The 20,907-nt window shown below is 35.6% G+C and overlaps 4 protein-coding genes and 1 pseudogene across 4 annotated transcripts; 3 read left to right on the top strand and 2 right to left on the bottom strand.

Moving 5' to 3' along the window:
- Nucleotides 1-460: 460 nt before the first annotated feature.
- On the bottom strand, nt 461-1,639 carry LOC124436583. The gene is given in 2 exon segments (XM_046986540.1): nt 461-990; nt 992-1,639. Coding segments are annotated over 2 exon segments (531 nt in total). The 5' UTR covers nt 1,271-1,639; the 3' UTR covers nt 461-738.
- A 482-nt stretch (nt 1,640-2,121) lies between these two features.
- LOC124435862 (programmed cell death protein 6-like) lies at nt 2,122-5,886 on the bottom strand. The gene is given in 8 exon segments (XM_046985804.1): nt 2,122-2,526; nt 3,220-3,329; nt 3,437-3,451; nt 4,024-4,167; nt 4,844-4,888; nt 5,682-5,743; nt 5,811-5,826; nt 5,829-5,886. Coding segments are annotated over 8 exon segments (537 nt in total). The 5' UTR covers nt 5,872-5,886; the 3' UTR covers nt 2,122-2,424.
- A 259-nt stretch (nt 5,887-6,145) lies between these two features.
- Nucleotides 6,146-9,076, top strand: LOC124437244 (programmed cell death protein 6-like). Its single transcript, XM_046987238.1, has 8 exons — nt 6,146-6,154; nt 6,469-6,494; nt 6,657-6,718; nt 7,232-7,276; nt 7,544-7,687; nt 8,015-8,029; nt 8,158-8,267; nt 8,627-9,076. Exons 1-8 carry the CDS (start codon nt 6,146-6,148, stop codon nt 8,729-8,731), a joined length of 516 nt encoding a protein of 171 aa, XP_046843194.1. The 3' UTR covers nt 8,732-9,076.
- A 2,325-nt stretch (nt 9,077-11,401) lies between these two features.
- Nucleotides 11,402-14,465, top strand: LOC124435861 (annotated as a pseudogene).
- A 228-nt stretch (nt 14,466-14,693) lies between these two features.
- Nucleotides 14,694-17,239, top strand: LOC124437243 (programmed cell death protein 6-like). The gene is made up of 4 exons (XM_046987237.1): nt 14,694-14,737; nt 16,009-16,070; nt 16,585-16,629; nt 16,897-17,239. Exons 1-4 carry the CDS (start codon nt 14,694-14,696, stop codon nt 17,094-17,096), a joined length of 351 nt encoding a protein of 116 aa, XP_046843193.1. The 3' UTR covers nt 17,097-17,239.
- Nucleotides 17,240-20,907: the final 3,668 nt, after the last annotated feature.

Raw genomic sequence — 20,907 nt, 5'->3', positions numbered from 1 at the left:
ATGGTGGACAATGAATGATAGTCATGGACAATCGATGATGTATGGTAAGTATTGTGAGAAAGACAGGAACATTAAAATGAAAAAGTTCAGGAAGAACTACATGAACCATTGGAATGCTAGTTACCACTTCTATTACATTAATTACTTGAATCGCTGAAAAATTATTCAGCAGCTTTGAAGCAAATCTTATAGCTCAACATTAGCTGCCATGCAAATTTTTCCAAGTTAAATTAGTGTGGAAACAATAAATTTACTTAGTATGATCAAAACTTGCAGTCTGGCAGTGCTACCCTAGTTTAACACAAGGCACGATTCTAAATGTTTTAGATAAAATCAATATCTCCACCTAAACAGTAAACATGGAAGTTTTGAAAAGGAAGAGCACAGATTTTGTCTCAGAATATAAATAAGGAAGAGGAACTTAAGCTGAATGAAGTCATTTCAGTCAGTCCTATGGATCTTTAGGCTTTCAAGACATTATCAATGAGACATTAATATACAAATGTACGTGTATACGATGATAAGCAGTGATTTACTGTCAATAATGACCTAAAATGATCCAAGTATGTTAATAATTGAGGAACTATTTACGTCACGTAAATCTTTTCTGGAATCATCTAATTGGTGTGAACCTTATTTAAACATCAAAATATGACGCCATGTAATCCCTTCAATTACACGTGCATATACACTGTGTTTGTTTGAATTCACAGCAGTAAGGAGACCTTACAAAGGCTCTTATATTTCTGTAAATGCTTCGGTATCTTTACGACTCATTCCGTGTAATTTGCTCTCTAATTCTTTTATTTTGATGTCCTTGTCCAATAACATATCTTGTTGTTCCTTCATTTTACGACGAAGTTCGTTCTTCTCCCGTTCTGAGTCGTTCAAAATCCTTTCATAGTGGTTTTTGCACACCGTGACTTGCCCACGAAGGATGGCATCCCTTTCCGTTTCCCTTCTATCGCATATTTCTTTCAACTTGCGATACCTCTTCGTTGTGGATAACCTGCTGTAGGTCATTCAACACGACGGAGCTTACGTTTTTAACGAGTTTGGAGATACGGCGATTGTTGTTCAAGTCTTGCCTGGAATTGTCACAATTACCAGACATGTCGTTCTCATTGTTTTGATATTTCTTCAGCCTTTCCCGCATTCTTGCGGCAAGAACTCGAGCATTGTCCCTCTCATTTTCTAAACATCTCATCTGCTCTAATAAAGACATGATCAGCGATTCCGAGCTGACAAAAGACACCGCATAATTATCCATTTTCCCGATTGATTTTCGCACCCTTTATTATTATGATTTTCGGTAAATAATAGCCTGAGATTTCTTTCCATTTCTATAAATTGCAACTTCTCGTGACATAATTGTTTCTTTGTAGGGCCATCGAATAAATTATACGCATTGTTGACATTTTGAACTTCCTGCTGCTGTTATGCAAAAATATATCAAGCAACGCCAACGTATTGTTGCAAATTCAATAATGTCTATCAATATTCACATAGAAACGTTTCACATGTACCATCAGCTACTCTTATATTCAATAATCCGCAAAACATTAAAATATTGCATAAATACAAACAATTATTTGCAAAAAGAGACCGCTGGCTGAAACCGAAACAAACTTGGCGCCTTCTGCGCTGCGCCTTCGAACAAAATGTGGTCAGTGGTTTCGTCTTCTATAATTATTATGCTTCATGTAATGCTGGTTATTGTATACCGCTATACGTGTGAAGTCGTTGAAAATTATATTAGTTCAGCTTTTTCAGATTATAACGTCCGTTATTAGTTGAATACATAAATAGCCATTTTAAATTTGCCCCTTGAAAAAGCAGCTTGATAATACATTTTTCGCTCCATTTTTAAAACGTAATTGTTTGTTACTGTTGCCGTTACTGTTATTTTAATGTATACTCGGTACTCTTAAACAAGTTTGATCATGCCATGTAAATTTGATATCGTCGGCATTACTTATTTCTATAGTTTACTTTATACAGTGAGTGGACAACGGCCAAACTTGCCGGGTGACCACGCCAACTGTCATGAAATTTCTAGTGCAAAATCATTAGAAGCATTGAAATATTACAATTATAAACGGACATAATTTAGAATGCAAATACTTTGTCGTCCATTTTATATTTTTTGCTCGCGTGATCAAAAAAAATTGTTAACATTGACATTTGCACTTCGTTAATTGTAGCGGTAGATTAATTTAAGTATCAAAGCTGGATTCCCATGCAGAATGAAACTTTTCTATGTAGCTATAACATGTGAAATTAACGTTGGAAACAATCGTTGGAAAAAAAGCTATTGAAAATCCACGAAAATTGGTGACGTCACGTGAAGACGGACAAAAATTGATAAATTATTAAGATCGATGATTATGTTGGAAAATCTAATAAAGGATATCGTTAACTTGATTATACCCTCATCGTGAACACGAGACTCAAGAATTGTTCGTAGTTGATTTGAATCCATCCATTTCTGTTCGTGTCATAGTTCTGAAACGCTTGCGTGAGGTTCTAAAAAAAGTACATATAAATCGTATGATTGCCTTGTATAAGATAATCCGGAATCCAGAGCTCAAGGAAATTCATTCGAATCCGAAATCCACGAGTATCGAATCCGGAATCGACGAGTATGAAATCTGAAATCCACGCGTATGGTCCTGTAGGGAATCCGGAATCCAACAACACTATGCATTTCTTCAAATGGGGCGGATTCGCATGTATTTGCCTATTTGGCGACTTAACTGGCCGTCAATGACGTCAATTGACGGTTGGGAGTTAAAATTTGAAATATACTTAGAAACTACACCTGAATTGTTGCATGAATACTTTCACTTCCAGAGTAAAATTTTCACAGGGATTTACTAGGATTCGAATCGTAAAATCAAACAAGTAAGTGATGTATGAATGACACAAAAGTATAAGTCCGCCCTGGATTTTCTTTATCCCCCGATGATCCATTACGAGGAGAAAGTAAAACATGATATACGTATGCTTGGTTGTAAATTCACTTGATAGCCGAAGTGTACAGTACTGGCTAGCTCCGTATGTAATTGACGGGTTATTTTGCAAAACTTTGTGTATTTTTGCTTTATACACAACCAAATAATAGCAGCTTTATCTCTGACGCTTTTAATGTATGCAAATAGCTTGAGAGTTTCAATCTATAGGTTCAACAAATACTCAACAAGAGCAAGTTTGACTAACCTGGATAACAACACAACACTGAATAAAATCGTCGAATTTGATGACGCCTTGACCGCTGCGATCAAACTTTCTCAACAAAATATTGTAAAATCTGTCAGATAGACGATATCCTAAAGGAGTAAGTTTGCACATTAACTGGACAGTTTTGAACGAAAACAGCACATCAAGAAAACGTTGTTTTTCGTAATCAAGAAAATATGACAACATTGTTACTTACCAAAACTTGTTAGAGCTAAAAAAAGAAAAACTATAATGTTATTCATACCGTCAGTAAGTATTTACAACGTTCTTCATTCAAGATAAATCTTTAGTCAAATGAAAACTCTACCAAGTTATTTGGATGATCTATTTAAGTTTATCGTTTTCAGATGAAGGAAATTTAAGTTTATCGTTATCAGATGAAGGAAATTTAAGTTTATCGTTTTCAGATGAAGGAAATTTAAGTTTATCGTTTTCAGATGAAGGAAATTTAAGTTTATCGTTTCAGATGAAGGAAATTTAAGTTTATCGTTTTCAGATGAAGGAAATTTAAGTTTATCGTTTTCAGATGAAGGAAATTTAAGTTTATCATTTTCAGAGATGAAAATTTAAGTTTATCGTTTTCAGATGAAGGAAATTTAAGTTTATCGTTATCAGATGAAGGAAATTTAAGTTTATCGTTTTCAGATGAAGGAAATTTAAGTTTATCGTTTTCAGATGAAGGAAATTTAAGTTTATCGTTTTCAGATGAAGGAAACAAAGAAAAATACAAAGAAAAAGATTCAAGGATCAAAACTTGTTTACACTTGTTTCAAAAAGTCTCACCGCTTTGCAGTTCATTCCTATCAATGCTGCCGGAGTTGTCGCGATCGTAGGTTCGAAAAGTCTTCTGCCAATCAGATATGTAAGTCCAAAGACTTCCAAATTCTTGGAAATTTATCGTGCCATTGTTATCTCGATCAAACATTCCTATTGAGGCAAGTCAGAAATTAGAAACACTGTGAAATATGGCAAATAGAAGCACTTTAACATACTGGTCAGCGGTCAACATACACACATGTCCCACACATTTTGATAGTTACACTAAATTAACCTAAGGCAGCATCCTAAACTCAAAGAATTATAGACATTGAGCATTATAATATTCATTTAAGAAATAAAAGATGTTTACTGTTTGCAAGGCTTATGCAAACCGAGGAGACTGTTGGGAGAACTTGAGAGCAGATCAGTGCAAGCCAGAGAACAAAGGTCAAGGGTTGCACCTGCTCAAGGTTCTCTAAACGTCTCCGAGATTTGCATAACCCAGTGCAAACACAAAAACATCTTTTATTTCGTTTATAAAATAACAATGCAAAACAGACAAATTTTAAGCAAATGTTTTGATTTTTCCTCAAAAATTTATTCAGGATCGATTTGAAAATTCCCTTTGACTGATTGATTGTTTTGATTGATTTGATTAGTTGAGCTCTGATGTGTTTTGCCAGGCTAATGCAAACACGGCTCTAGACCAATCAGCGCATGCTTTTCATTGTGTTTACTTCATAATATATTATAATCTAAAACAAAATTAAGTGAGGGAGCTCACTAAAAGAAGTATCACAACCATACTGAAACATAAGTTTCATAGGGATGCAGTAAAACTCACCAATCATGAGCCTCACTGTTTCTGGGTTAAAAGCAGTCCATGAACCTAAAAATAGGCAGGCAATAATTAATTAGTTATAATTTATAACCTCAAAGAGTATCAAAGTCTGTAAACTAGACCAAGTGGAAAGTATGAGATTTCACAAAACCGACCTTCATTGGGTTGAATGTATTTTATATTGAAAACTTTAGTTGGACATCATTATCTCTATCCAAGCAAGGTACAATGTTGAACAGTACTATAGCTATCACTACATCAATGCTAACACTACATTGCAATAACAAGTTAGCAACTGTAACAAATGAAAGAATTTGTTACATGTTTGTAGATGTTGATTGTACAGGTTGGTGGAGTCCCAAGGACTGTTGGTGTTAATGTTGACTGACTTTTCGATAACCTTAGCAGTAGGTTAGTTGATTTTGAAAACAACTACCAAAGATGACTCTGGAGATGACTACCACAAAGGTTTTCAAAATGTCAGTCAACACCAACACCAACAGTCCTTCTCAGGACTCTACTAACCTGGACAATTGAGATATATGAAGAAATTGTAAAAAATAATATTATTACGTAAACAGGGTCGAAATTTCCTCTATATGAAAACAAAGTTTCGTTAAACTGTGTTGTTGCCTTAAAACAATTATGGTCATGACAATGAAGCATTTATATGTAACATGGAAAATTTGTTGACAGTTGAGATGAGAAATCAAGAACAGGATATTTCATTAAAAGCATGATTTGGAAATTACAAGTGGTATGTCTTGTGGTTATTTCCTCTCATAATACATCTTGTATTCAATTTCAAACGCAAACCAGCGATTATCTCTGACGTTCTTACCATTTGACAAAGCTTGTTGAAGTTCAACTGCGGATATTGAGCCGCTCCTGTCACGATCCACGCTGAAAAATACAACAAATGAAAGAAATATAACGGAGTAACTTCTTCCCCTTTCAGATTTTTCCTCACCTCTGAAAAACTCCCAAAGAAAATTTTGATCCACACCTGCAGGCTGCCTGTAGTACGCCATTTTGAAGTTTAGTGCTGAGTGTAGTGAAGGAAATATATATATAGCTTCGAGGAAATATAGCTTATCCTACACAATTAATTCATTATTTTCTAACGTGTGGATCGATACTTCGCTTCTCTTTAAAAAGTAATTGCGAAAGACGATTTTGAAAAAGAGATTTTAAGGCAGTGTTGATAGTTGGAGCATAAAATTGAGTCCAAAATGAGGGTTTTTAATAAGAATAGTTCAAGGAATTTTCTGTTCTTGGTATTTCGAATGCATAACTAGAATTAACATGGCAAAGGTTAATCCAATCATTGTTTACAATATTGGCCTTGATAAAATATGGAATATTTCTTGATAAAAGTATTTTTCTCGCTATGTTTTATGTTATCACTCATTCTATCATCCCTAGAAGTTATAAGAAGCAAACGAGAAGTAAAATACGTTTGTTTCATCAGTTATCATGCCAACTTAAAGCCTCTGGCTTCAACGGAAGTAATGAATAATAAGTAATCGAAACCTCTCGAAAAAAATAACAAGGAAATTATACCCAAGTATGTGCGGTAGCTCAAGACGTATTTATAAGACCTAAATCAAAATGCCACCAATCAGCAGATCTTTTTATGGAACATTTTTCAAAGGTAATTTTATCAGATTTCATAGGTCCCATTTCTTTCGTCCGTCACATTTTTAAGTCTTAAGTTCCATATCCAATATAAATGTTCTAAGAACATTTATATTCATAGCCTTTGCAAAGAGATAGGTTTACATAAAGGAATTCATTCTCTACTATCAAAATGTAGGATCGACACGGATAGAAACGGCTCTATTAATGGTGATGAACTTCAGAGGGCCTTGGCAAATGGTGGGTATCTACATTTGACAATTTCATAAATACAATGGTACTACTTCCTGGTTTCATTTACGAGAAGTGAAACTTTGTTTGCACTGAGAAACCTGCATTATATTCAAATATCTACTCTGAGTTTTCTTCAGGGGCTGTGGAATCCTTTGAAAGGTGCAGGTGTGCCATGCTCACTATGTGATCACGCGCAATAGATAAATTAGTCATGAAACTGCTTTATATTAATTATGTTTATTTGGTTCTCTTCTTTTAACTGCATCATTGTAAAAACTGAACATTCATGTGATAAATTTTCAAACAAGAGCAAAATTTGTGACTGTCCTTCCTATGTAAGGTACACTCACACTCCATAAACTGTAAAATGAAAACCAGACACCCATAGTTTCCCAAGCCCATGGTTATATTGTTTAGCAGTTTGATGGTGGTCATTTCTTTCTCAACAATTCACCACTCATTCTTTGATCAACATCCATGATGTTAAGATCTGTAAAGTTTCCATTGAACCGTTTTAAGGTACTTGGACTCCTTTTAATCCTGAGACCATACGACTTATGATGGGTAATGTTTATATTTATTGTTCTATTTCTCTTGTGTACATGCTTAAATTGTTGTATCTGTAGACCTGTGTCATTGTAAGTCTAGCCACAAATTTAAGTTCAAAAGAGTCAAGTAGTGTTTCACACAGGTTCTCTCAAACCTTGGTCATGTAAAGAACTGTAAGAGAATGAATTGTTCTAGACATTACCTACTACAAAAAAGTTCTACAACATTTGTGTGCGATTACTACCAACCAGACAAGATATCTATAAAGTTCTCAATTTTCAGGGATGTTTGATACAGATGGCAATGGTGTGATTGATTTCAATGAATTTGCTGGTCTTTGGCAGTATGTCTGTGACTGGCAGGAATCATTTCGCAGCTTTGACACTGATAGCTCTGGAACAATTGACAGAAATGAGTTAAAAGCAGGTCTGGTGCATACATATGTACACACACATATATTTCTACATGTTATAAATTGTTAATGGTGAATAAAAAGAGTTCTCATTACAGAAATATCAGTCTTTACATATTATAAAATCGCAGTTGAGTTACAATTTTACAACTTGTCTCATGATTGCGTTAAGCAATGACATTTACGTTTTGAAAAGAGTTTAAAATCTTCATTATACATGTATTTTTACATACTACAAAGTATATACAAGTCAAATCTTTGCTTGCAGTAAGTTAGGTTCATGATAGCAGCTACGCATGTTATGTTGGTAAAAAATAATATAATTTTTTTGATTTTTTCAGCTCTTCGAAGTTTCGGTAAGATTTTCTTTTGAGTATTTAATATTCAGTGTTTTGAGTATTTAATATTCCATTTCAATATTCAGTGATTTTGAAATGGATCTTGTATACGACTGGTCTATTTTTTGAATTTATCTGACTTGTAGGATACAATCTATCGGAGAGATTTTACGGAATACTTATCAGAAAGTTCGATAGAACTGGCAGTGGAGATATTCGCTTTGATGATTTCATTCAGTGTTGTGTTGTTCTTCAGGTAAAAAACATCAATCACAAGATGATCAAATTGTTGCTTCACGTAAATTGTTAACTATCTTACTATCTGAAAGTTGGCAGTCATTCCCAGATAAAGAAATCGGTTTTAATAATTTGCTTTCAACTTGAATTAATTACACAATCTGATTAGCACAATCACTAATTATGATGGCTAAAGAATTAAGAAAAAAGGTTCACGAAAGCCTTATTCCGATCAGTTTTGATGGCATTAAAAAAGGCATTAATGTCTCATGAATTGTTGGGCCGGCACTCCATTCCTGCACAAAAATGTCACACCATGAGCTGCATAGTAGTAGCTTGACAAGTAAAATATCTTATAAATTGTGTTTTTACCTCTAGACTTTGACCAACGCTTTCAAACAACGCGATCATAACTTCAATGGATGGATAACCGTCAGCTACGAACAATTTTTAGCAATGGTGTTTAGTTGCAAGACGAAGTAGATATATCGTCTGCAATACTGCCGAACATTGACGTACCTTATGCTATTTTATGTATTTTATATATATGCACAAGTTCACAACAAATATTTTTAACAATAGTGTTAAGTTGCAAGACGAAATAGAAATATCGTCTGCAATACTGCCGAACATTAACGTACCTTATGCTATTTTATGTAAATATATATACACAAGTTCACAACAATTATTTTTAACAATGGTGTTTAGTTGCAAGACGAAATAGATATATCATCTGCAATACTGCCGAACATTGACGTACATTATGCTATTTTATGTAAATATATATGCACAAGTTCACAACTAATATAATTACATTCTTCAATGTAAGCCTTGATTTTTTGTTACCTATAAAGATGAATTGTAGTTCTGCAACTGTGATAAGTGATCGAGCTGTTGTGACTATGTCTACTCGGGTGTCTTCAGACGTTGTGATTTAGCTTACTCAACTAAGAGTTATATGATCTGAACTTTGCCAAAAGTCGATCGCTCAGAATTGGCGTTTGAATTTAATTTTCCCACTTATTGAGCATGCAAATAAGCAAAACAACTAAAAAGTATTAAGTATTTGTAGTCGACTCTTCACTTTCCGCTTCATTCGATTATAGAAGGCCAGACATTTCTATCACAAAGTACTATAAATTGCCACTACAGTAAAACTGAAAAGGCTAAGGTTATAGAAATCAATGACTTATGCTTGTTTGGTTGTGTAAGGACTCGGATAAATGGGTATTGGAGAACCTCATCAGCTAAAAGTAAACACTGTGTACATCAAATACACGAAAAATCTGCAGCAACATGCCAAATAAAAGCAATGAGAAAATGAGCTGGGTGAGCACTCAACGGCCTAGCTCTACCAAATTTGCTCGAATATGCCCAATGTTCTTCTGCTTCGCAACATTATCGGTTGCAAATTGCATTCAACATCTGCATCTGTTTTGAATGTCACTGAATTACATTTTAGTGTTCGGTGAACTTTATACCGTATATAGGAATGCATTTAAAAATTAACATTTGTTTATTTAGGGGGTGTTTACATGAGTCCGGAATAATTTTCGATCCGGATCGAGTTCACTCCTATTTTCATTCCGGATCCAAATTAAGTTTTCTATAATCTTCTATAATCTTCTATAATCTTCTATAAGCCTTCTAAAATCTAATGAAGCGGAAAGTGAAGAGTCGACTACAAATACTTAATACTTTTTAGTTGTTTTGCTTATTTGCATGCTCAATAAGTGGGAAAATTAAATTCAAACGCCAATTCTGAGCGATCAACTTTTGGCAAAGTTCAGATCATATAACTCTTATTTGAGTAAGCTAAATCACAACGTCTGAATACAGCCGAGTAGACATAGTCACAACAGCTCGATCACTTATCACAGTTGCAGAACTACAATTCATCTTTATAGCTAACAAAAAATAAAGGCTTACATTGAAGAATGTAATTATATTTGTGATTAAACACGGATTGACATTACGTTTCGCGAATTGAGTTTCATTCTGGAATGAGATTGTGATTAATGACGAAACACGCATTCGCCATGGGTATTGTCTTCTGGGAAATTAAAGATCGTAAGCAAATAAGGCGGCTAAATGGGCTTAAATGAGTGCAAAGAAAAACAAAAATTAATAAACGCAGGAACAACAGAAAAAAAGGGTTGCTATAATGTTTATGTTTGCCATCTTCAAATTTCAAAATTTCTGCGAAAGGTCATTCTGTGTGTTGACTTCAATGTAAACACGGATTGACATCACGTTTCGATCAAGATTGAAAGTCATTGTAGATTCCTGTGAACACCCACTTACAATGCACTAATGAATTACAAAGGAAATATAGTAGCACAAAATTGCTTTCGTTAAAAATTGCTACTTTGATTGCTCATGAGCAAATGGAGGATTACTATTCGTAAGTTTATGTTTCCGTTTGCAATATACCCTGAGAACTTTGTTGAAAATGAATAAAGTGGAGGCGGTTGTGCAATTCTACAAACACATCAGAGTCGAACTCATCTACAATATCGTGTTTGAAAAGAAAATTATAGAAGAAGGCGAACTCTATAAAGAATTGAAAGGAAGAACAGGTTTAGACGACGCACATCTTTTGAAGATTATACGTTGGTCTGAGGTATCTAGTTTGTTGCGTGCTATTCCAGACATAGAAGTTGTTCTCGGTGCCATTGTCTTACTTGAAATTAATACAAACAGCGTTCTGCAGCTTATGAATGAGACATACTTAATAAAAAATCGGTTTCTAAAACTCACTGTATCGCAATATCGTGAGACAGTATTTAGGGCATGTAGTGAAATTATAAAGAAAAACAATCGTAACTTTTCTGACTTGACCAGCTGTCGTGACAAACAGACCGGAAATACGCCATTACATTTGTTGGCGTCTCTTCCAGCAATCAGTTTTAATGCCAACCTACTCAAGTATTTACTACAGTCTGGAGTAGACCCGTTTGCCGCAAATAGCGAAGGCCAAACTTTCTTGCATATCCTATTGGGAAGATATAAAACAGTAAGCAATTACGATGATTTTACCCTTATAAGAGACTGCCAACTACGAAGTGGTTTATACAAGACAACACAGCCGTTCTTCAAATTCTTGATCACATACCGCCTTCTCAAGTCTCCTTATTGACAAAAGCGCAAGATAATGAAGGCAATACCTTGATGCACGAGTTTGCCTCATCCGCCATCTTGCAGGGTGAACTTGTTGAAGGACAAGAGGTTTGCAGGAAGTTACTCGAGATCGACCATGGGCAAAGTTTAAGAATTCCCAACCATAAAGGTAATGTTCCTCTTCATTGTCCTTACGATCCTGCGATCTTTAACATACTCGTTGAATCGCAGCCGGCATGTTGTCGTGTAAGAAACGATCGAGATGAAACACCATTATTGTGCATCTTGAAAAAATCCGTTTTATTTGCGTTTGGTCGAACGCTTGTATTAAACGAACTCCGGGAAGAAGGTGATGTTGGATACAACGACTTAGTGGATAGTTCTGACCTGACCAAAGCCATTAATTTGATCCAATATCTCCTAAAAGTTCATGCCCCCAACGAAAAAATCTTCAAAAGTGTTTGGATTGCCGACCAAGATGGTAATACTGCCATTGATGTCGTCCTGATCGCCATTCGGATTGGATCTTATGATTTGAACAACACAAGCTGTCAAATGGCGGAACTTCGTTCGTCGTTGGTGACACTGTTGGATAAAATGCTTTCTCTTGCAAATCCGGAAGACGTAAGACGGAAAAACAAGCGAGGTAGAACATTCCTTCATCAACTATTGGACATCAAACAAGCTGTCGTCAAGGAGGCGTATGTACTCCAAACCGTTGGAATCCTCCTACAACACAATGTTGATGTAAATGCCGTTGACGTTCAGGGGCGTTGTGCAATGAACATGATTTGCAAAGTCTACGATAAGTCCCCAAGTTTTTTCAACAAGTGCGCCGACTTACTTATGATAAATGGGTCATTAGTCAGTGAGATTAACCATGTCTTGCCCTTTTCTTCTTCTTCCGGAAACATGACGCGAAAGTTGCGGTCATGCCCCAAGCGTCACTTAGAAGACGCCAATCGTTTAGCTCATAGAAATGGTGCGATAACAGTTGTCGACAAGTATCGTTATCTTCATCAAGAGTCTATTGGATCCGGAGCGTTCAGTAACATATTTGTCGCAATCAAAGATGAAAACGTCGACAACATATCTGGTACCATTCAGTGTCGGGCATATGCTTTGAAACGAATCGATAAAGCAAGAATTAATCCTGAAGAAATCAAACGCGAAACGACTGCATTGCTTTCTTTGTCTGGCAAATGTGAGAATATCATAAAGTATTACGATTCTCTGGAAGATACATTCTTTCAGTATCTTGTCCTTGATTTAATGGATGGTGATCTTAATGAATTCGTTGGCAACATGCAAGCCAACTCGATTCTAAGGAACGATCCAAGTCAATGTGTAGAAGTAACAAAACAGATCATCAATGGATTGGCGTTCTTGCATCACAATGGTTTCATCCATCGCGATCTCAAACCTGGAAACATCCTGTATTCAACGACCCCATCTGCATTTCAAAATTGCAGACTTTGGACTTGCTAAAGACATCTCGGCTATATCGACCATGACCTCGACACGTGGAAATGCGGTTTTAATGGTAGCTGGTAGTCGATGCTGGATGGCACCAGAATTAGTCAGCATGAAGTCATTGAAGCACACCAAACAGTCAGATATCTTTTCTTTGGGTTTGATTCTTCATTATTTGATGTCATTTGGGAAACATCCTTTTGCTACTCCAGGCGACGAACGTCCTCACGTTGTTGAAAGGAACATCGAAGAGATGAACGGCAACCTTAAAAATGATCTTCATCCCGAAGCGAAAAGTTTTCTTCTTACATTGTTGAATGTACAGCCATCGAGAAGAACACCAGCAGCGTATCTTAATCAACATCCTTTCCTCTGGAGTGACCACAAGAAGGTGGAATTTCTCAGAGCAGTTGGCGATCAACCAGAAGCTATAAAACCGGGTAACTTTTTGCTTTCGGAAATTGAACAGTGTCTACAAAAAACACGAACCGGTCAATCCTTTCAACTGAAACCATGGAGTAAAGAAATACCAATGCTGTATCAGGAAATAATTACTGCATGGAAACAGAAAAACTACAGAACAAATAATGTGATCGACCTGGTAAGATACATTCGTAATGCTTACGCGCACAAACAAGAAAGATCAATTTGGTTTCAACAAGTGCTGGACAACAGCATCTTTCTTCGAAAATTTCCACGTCTTGTTCTCGATGTGTTTGGTGTTGTACAGCGATTAGAACTTGAATCTCGAAACACCATTCATTCAGCTTTAAGTTTGTGATTGCAGAAAATTGGTAATTCGAGGAGGGTTGGAGGATAGCTGACATTCATAAATCCGTAATGACACAATCAATTTTAAGAAATTTTAAAGTAGTATTTTCTATTTTTTTACTCGAGTCTCTCATGTCAACGATTTTTTTATATTAGGATATTGTGTAATCCCCCTCATTTTCTTCCCCTCTCCATCTTCCTCCCTTCAAATAATCCCCCACTTGAAAGGTATCAAAAAGAAATAAACACACACGGGGTTGTATTTAGGAAATACGAGGTACACATGTACCATCCAAAGAACACTCATCTCTGGATGGTACATGGTATTCATGTACCATCCAGAGATGATTGTAACATCCAGTCATACAAGAATTATTCCATTATTTAATTAAGAACTATTCCATCATTAAAGAATTACATTTACGGCTTTACCACAACAGACTTATTAAACCTAATTGACGAACATGCTGCAAGTCTTTGTCCATGTCCGACTAAGACACGAAAATTTATTTTCTTACATAAAAGATCCCCTATAATTAGGATGAACTTTTTATTTGACATTGGACGTTTGTGTGATATTAGAAGATTTGTGAGTTTTTTCACATTTTCCTTGCTTGCATTTATTATTGCCAACAAAATTTATTTTTTATCTTAGAAAGTTATTACACTCCATAACAATCAAAATTTTTCATAAAACAAATACGTAACTACCAAATACAACATATTTTTAAGATATGTAAACGACTGACCACAGGTCATTTTATTCACATAGCACAAAAACTTCAATAGTTTCAGAGAACTAAGAAAGCAGACATTATTTCATGATTAATAATATACTTGAAAAAATTTCTCAGTATATTTTATGTTATCACTCATTTCTATCATCCCTAAAAGTTATAAGAAGCGAACGAGAAGTAAAATACGTTTGTTTCATCAGTTATCATGCCAACTTAAAGCCTCTGGCTTCAGCGGAAGTAATGAATAATAAGTAGTCGAAACCTCTCGAAAAAAATAATAACAAGGAAATTATACCCAAGTATGTGCGGTAGCTCAAGACGTATTTATAAGATCTAAATCCAAAATGCCACCAATCAGCAGATCATCTTTATGGAACATTTTTCAAAGGTAATTTTATCAGATTTCCATAATTTCGTAGAAGCACTATTGCTAATGCGCATTTAATATAAACGATGAGTTTTTTAAAATAGACGTGTTTCGACATCTCATGATGCCATCTTTAGTATAAGTGAAATAATAAATAAGACAAGGTTTATATAAAAGTAATATGTTACATTAATTACAACAATTATAATTAAGGAAATAAGATAAATTAATGGGAAGCGTCCGAGCGTATTATAAACTGAATATTGTATTGAATTTAAAAACTTGAACATTGAGGTCAAGGTTAGTTTTGTTAATGTGGAGTGCTTCTTTGATTTTAAGGGAGAATGAGGTGTCGGAAGTGTCGATGATTTTGAAGAAAGAGGGTGAATAGTTGGTTTTACATGAGTGAGATTTAAGAAGGTGTTGGTAGATATGAGAGTTTTTGTCTGTTGTGGTATGTTCCCTGATTCTGGTAGATAAATGGCGCGAAGTTTCGCCAATGTATCGGGAATTACTTCCCGCGCAATTGAATTCATATACCACCATTGATTTAATTGAATCAGGGATTGGGTCTTTGAATGAGAAAGGGTCTTTGATTTTGAATGATGTGAAAATTAGTCGAATCTCAATATCTGTACAGAAGCGTTTCATAATGCTCGCAGACTTACAAACATTATGAAACGCTTCTGTACAGATATTGACATTCGACTAATTTTCAAATCATTCAAAATCGAAACTTCGCGCCATTTATCTACCAGAGTCGGGAACATACCAACAGAAAAAACTCATATCTACCAACACCTTCTTAATCTCACTAATGTAAGCAACTATTCACCCTCTTGCTTCAAAATCATCCACACTACACCTCAATCTCTAAAATCAAAGCCTCCGATTAACAAAACTAACCCTGAATGCTCAAGTTGTTAAATTCAATACATATAGTTTATAATATCTCGGACTATTCCACTAATTTATCTTATTTCTTTATTATTGTTGTAATTTATGTATCATATTACTTTTATATAAACCTTGTATTATTTATTATTTCACCTATACTGAAGATGGCATCATGAGATGTCGAAACATGTCTATTTTAAAAATACTCGTCGTGTATATTAAATGCGCTTTATCAGATTTCATAGGTCACATTTCTTTCGTCCGTCACATTTTTTAACTCTTAAGTTCTAAGCTCCATATCCAACGTAAATGTTCTAAGAACATTTATATTCATCGTTTGTTGCAAAGAGATAGGTTTACAAAGAGGAATTCATTCTCTACTATCAAAAATGTAGGATCGACACGGATAGAAACGGCTCTATCAATGGCGATGAACTTCAAAGCGCCTTGGCAAATGGTGGGTATCTACAATTTGACAATTTCATAAGTACAATGGTACTACTTCCTGGTTTCATTTACGAGAAGTGGAACCTTGGTTGCACTGAGAAACCTGCATTATATTGAAATATCTACTCTGAATTTTATTCAGGGGCTGTGAAATAATTTGAAAGTTTCAGGTGTGTCAGGCTCACTATGTGATCACGCGCAATAGATAAATTAGTAATGAAACTGCTTTATATTAATTATTTTTATTCGGTTTTCTTCTTTTAACTGCATCATTGTAAAAACTGAGCATTCATGTGATAAATTTTCAAACAAGAGCAAAATTTGTGACTGTCCTTCCTAGGTAAGGTACACCCACACTCCATAAACTGTAAAATGACAACCAGACACACATAGTTTCCCAAGCCCATGGTTATATTGTTCAGCAGTTTGATGGTGGTCATTTCTTTTTCAACAATTCAACTCTCATTCTTCGATCAACATCCATGATGTTAAGATCTGTAAAGTTTTTATTGAACCGTTTTAAGGTACTTGGAATCCTTTTAATCCTGAGACCATACGACTTATGATGGGTAATGTTTATTTTTATTGTTCTATTTCTCTTGTGTACATGCTTAAATTGTTGTATCTGTAGACTTGTGTCATTGTATGTGTAGCCACAAATTTAAGTTCAAAAGAGTCAAGTAATTTTTCACACAAGTTCTCTCAAACCTTGGTCATGTAGGGAACTGTAAGAGAATAAATTGCTCTAGACATTACCTACTACAAAAAAGTTCTACAACATTTGTGTGCGATTACTACCAACCAGACAAGATATCTATAAAGTTCTCCATTTTCAGGGATGTTTGATACAGATGGCAACGGTATGATTACTTTCAATGAATTTGCTGATCTTTGGAAGTATGTCCATGACTGGCAGAAATCATTTCGCAGCTTTGACACCGTTAGCTCTGGAACAATTGACAGATATGAGTTGAAAGCAGGTCTGGTGTATACATATGTACACACACATATATTTCTGCATGTTATGACTTGTTAATGGTGAATTAGAAGAGTTTAATTTACAGAAATATCAGTCTATACATATTATAAAATCGCAGTTGAGTTTTAAAACTTGTATGATGATTGCGTTAAGCAATGACATCTTACGTTTTGAAAAGAGTTTAAAATCTTCATAATTCATGTACTTTTACATACTACGAAGTATATACATGTCAAATCTTTGCTTGCAGTAAGTTAGGTTCATGATAACAGCTACGCATGTTCGGGAGGAAATTTTAATAGGCTGTGCTAAACTGATGATGAATACAGTGTACGAAGATCTGAGCAAATGTATGGATAAACTGGGGAACACTCCACTTCACCTGTTGATGACCTTGCCAGGAATCAAATTCGATTATGATTTGCTTGAAAATCTATTTAACGCTGGTGTCAAACCATTTGCTACTAATACAAACGGTGAAACCTTTTTGCACGTTCTCTTTGGCGAATGCGACTTTGAAAGCGTCGGTCATAATTTCTTTGGTCGAACACAGCGACCGAATACGTGCTGGTTCAAACAAGATCGAAGGACTGTTCTTCACTTTGTAACCGATAAATTATCCGATGCCGAAGCTACTTTTTTGCTCAAAATTCAAGATAAAAAAAATACGTTATTGCACAATTTTGCTTTATCTGCTGATGTCCAGAAAAAATGGGCGATTGAATCGACGAATTGCCGTTTGTTGATGGAATTTGACGGCAAGCAAACTTTAAGGGTTCCTAACAACAAGGGGAATGTTCCCCTTCACTACGCGTGCAATCCAAGCATATTTTATATTTTTGCGGAGACACAGAAAGCAAATTGTTTCAAAAGAAACGATCGAGGCGAAACCCCAGTTCTGCACATCCTGAAAATATCAGTTGCCCTTGCTCTTAACAAAACGGATGGATTTAATGAATTGCAACAAGAAGGATTCGTTAAATACACAAACAGACACAATATCGCCACAGCAGTCAAGCTCTTAAAAAACCTGAATGTGATTATCACTGACAACAAGGAAGCCATGGAAGCAGTTTGGACTCCCGATGCCAAAGGTTATATTGCTGTTGGCATAATATTGATTGCCATCCGAATAGCATCATATTGTAGAGATTCAAGCATGTCGGATGTCTTCATGACCTTGAAGGAGTTATTGTACGTTATTCTCTCTAATGCAAGTCAACAAGATTATCAAAGAAAAAATAGTCGTTGTTTCTTTCATCTTCTGTTGGACATCAAAAAGGATGTTATCAAGGAAGACTACATCATTAAGGTGATTGAAATTCTTCGACAACACAAAGTGGAAATTAACATTAATGGTGATGGTGATAGATGCAGTGTAAAAGATAGAATTCAAGAGTTTAAAGAAACCTTGCCAACTCTTTACAAAAAATGGGTTGATTTATCTCTGTTCGAATTGCGAAAATTGAGATCGTCATGTCCAGCCCGTCATGCCGACAGTGCTAATCGTTTGGTGAACGGAAACGGTCCAATCTCTGCCGTAGAGAAATATCGTTATTTTCATCCGGAGCGTTCAGTAACATATTTGTCGCAATCAAAGATGAAAACGTCGACAACATATCTGGTAGCATTCAGTGTCGGGCATATGCTTTGAAACGAATCGACAAAGCAAGGATTAATCCTGAAGAAATCAAACGCGAAACGACTGCATTGCTTTCTTTGTCTGGCAAACATGAAAATATCATCAATTATCATGATTCTCTGGAAGATACGCTCTTTCAGTACCTCGTCCTCGATTTAATGAATGGTGATCTTAATGAATTTGTTGGCAATATGAAAGCCAACTCGGTTTTAAGGAACGATCCAAGTCAATGTGTAGAAGTAACAAAACAGATCATCAATGGACTGGCGTTCTTGCATGACCACGATTTCATTCATCTCGATATCAAACCGGGAAACATCCTGTATACAACGGATCCCCACCTGTATTTCAAGATTGCAGACTTTGGACTTGCTAAAGATATCTCAGCTTTATCCACCATGATTTTGACACGTGGTAGTGCAGTTGCTTTAGTAGCTGGTAGTCGTTGCTGGATGGCACCAGAATTAGTCAGCATGAAGTCGTTGAAGCACACCAATCTGATATCTTTTCATTGGGTTTAGTTCTTCATTATCTGCTGTTATTTGGGATGCATCCTTTTTCTGCCCCTGGTGATGAACGTCCTCACGTTATCGAAAGAAACATTGAAGAAAAAGAGTCATCGCATGAAGAAAAATTGCATTCCGAAATTAGCAATTTTTTTTATTTCACATTTCTGAAAGATCCATCTAGACGACCACCTGTTAGGTATCTTAAACAACTTCCTTTTCTTTGGAGCACCCACGAAAAGAATGAATTCTTGAAAACAGTTGGAGCCGAACCAGAAGCGGTTAACCCGGCAAAGTTTCCAAATTCACTTCTTGAGGTAGAGCTGCAGAGGAGTCAAATAGGACGTAGTTTCTAGCTGAACCTTGGAATAAAAGAATAAAAAAACTTTACCAAGAAATGGTGAACTCGTGGAGGAAGAATTACCGAACGGATAATGTGATCGACCTCATCAGGTTCATTCGTAATGCTTATGCGCACAAACAGGAAAAGACAACTTCATTTCAACAACAGTTAGATAATAACATATTTCTTCACAAGTTCCCACGTCTTATTCTCGATGTGTTTTACGTAATAGAAAGTTTGGGATTTAAATCTCGAAAAAGTATCGAAACAGTTTTAATGTCATGATGTAATTAGAGAGCTCGTTATTTTTAAGGTAGGAAAAAGCTGTCTAGCCTAAAACAGAGAGAAACTACGCAGTAAAGAGTGGATTGAATAAAGTAACTCTCAAAGTATTGCTCACTCATGGTGAACTTTACAATGTTCAAAATACATAAGAAGAAAAATAATTTTTTGACAACATATTGTTCACTAATTTAGAAATGCCACTGTTATGACGAAGTAATGAAGACCATTTTAGGGAGCGATTACATGAAGCAATATCAGCCCGAGCTGATTGGCCGGGTTGAAATTTGTGCGATTTTATGGTCAATTTCAGCCCGGTGCTTAGGCCGGTCTGAAATTTACGAAGATCGTGCGAGGCATGATCGCCAGTTGTCGTTAATTTGTTGTCATTTTATTGTCGTCATCATAAAAAATAGGTGCGCAATTACGTATGCGTGAATATTTTCAGCTGTGGTTTCAGCTTGGGCTGAAACGATTACATGGCAAATTTTTCAACCCGGACTGAAATTTCATCCCCGGGAGGCTCAAGCTGAGCTGAAATTCAAGCTCGGGTTAGAATTGTTCTCATGTAAATGCGTACGCTATTTTGATAGGATATTATAACAGGCCCGGGCTGAAATTGCTCCATGTAATCAGCCCTTAATTATTCAATTTTAGACAATATATACCCGCAGTAAAAACATAGGAAGAGCAGACCAGATTAAATCCAGAATTTCAGCTGTATTTACAACATAAATGCAGCCGCCTATAATGTAGATTTTCTTTGTTCAATAGGTTCAATCTCTTATATTTAAGACTTAGTTTTTTTCACCAACCCATTGTTAAGACGATCAACTTTTAAAAAATTAATCCATTGCTTTCGTTAATTCACTACTGGGTTTGCTCAAGTTTGCAATTCATTGCATGATTTCGTTAATCGCAGAAATGATGAAGAATTTATTGGAAAGAATTTCACCGCCACACCACAATGCTATAGCTACAGGAAAAGTATCAGGTCTGCTATTACACCAAATTGGTAGTTTTGCTAATACGTGAACCACACAAAATTTCCTTATATGCGTGTATTGTCTCTTCTTTCAGGTTGATGTTAAGACG

Source organism: Xenia sp. Carnegie-2017, unplaced genomic scaffold (assembly GCF_021976095.1).
Source record: "Xenia sp. Carnegie-2017 unplaced genomic scaffold, XeniaSp_v1 HiC_scaffold_16, whole genome shotgun sequence".
Classification (NCBI taxonomy): Eukaryota; Metazoa; Cnidaria; class Anthozoa; order Malacalcyonacea; family Xeniidae; genus Xenia; species Xenia sp. Carnegie-2017.
Note: the sequence above shows the minus strand (reverse complement) of the source record. Positions and strands in the feature narration are given on the sequence as shown.

Coding starts and splice junctions, on each gene's coding strand:
- LOC124437244 (XM_046987238.1), top strand. Junction 6,495..6,656: donor TTATGGAACATTTTTCAAAG/GTAATTTTATCA, acceptor ATCAAAATGTAG/GATCGACACGGATAGAAACG. Junction 7,277..7,543: donor GACCATACGACTTATGATGG/GTAATGTTTATA, acceptor CTCAATTTTCAG/GGATGTTTGATACAGATGGC.
- LOC124437243 (XM_046987237.1), top strand. CDS start 14,694: ATGCCACCAATCAGCAGATCATCTTTATGGAACATTTTTCAAAG. Junction 14,738..16,008: donor TTATGGAACATTTTTCAAAG/GTAATTTTATCA, acceptor TCAAAAATGTAG/GATCGACACGGATAGAAACG. Junction 16,071..16,584: donor TCAAAGCGCCTTGGCAAATG/GTGGGTATCTAC, acceptor AACCGTTTTAAG/GTACTTGGAATCCTTTTAAT.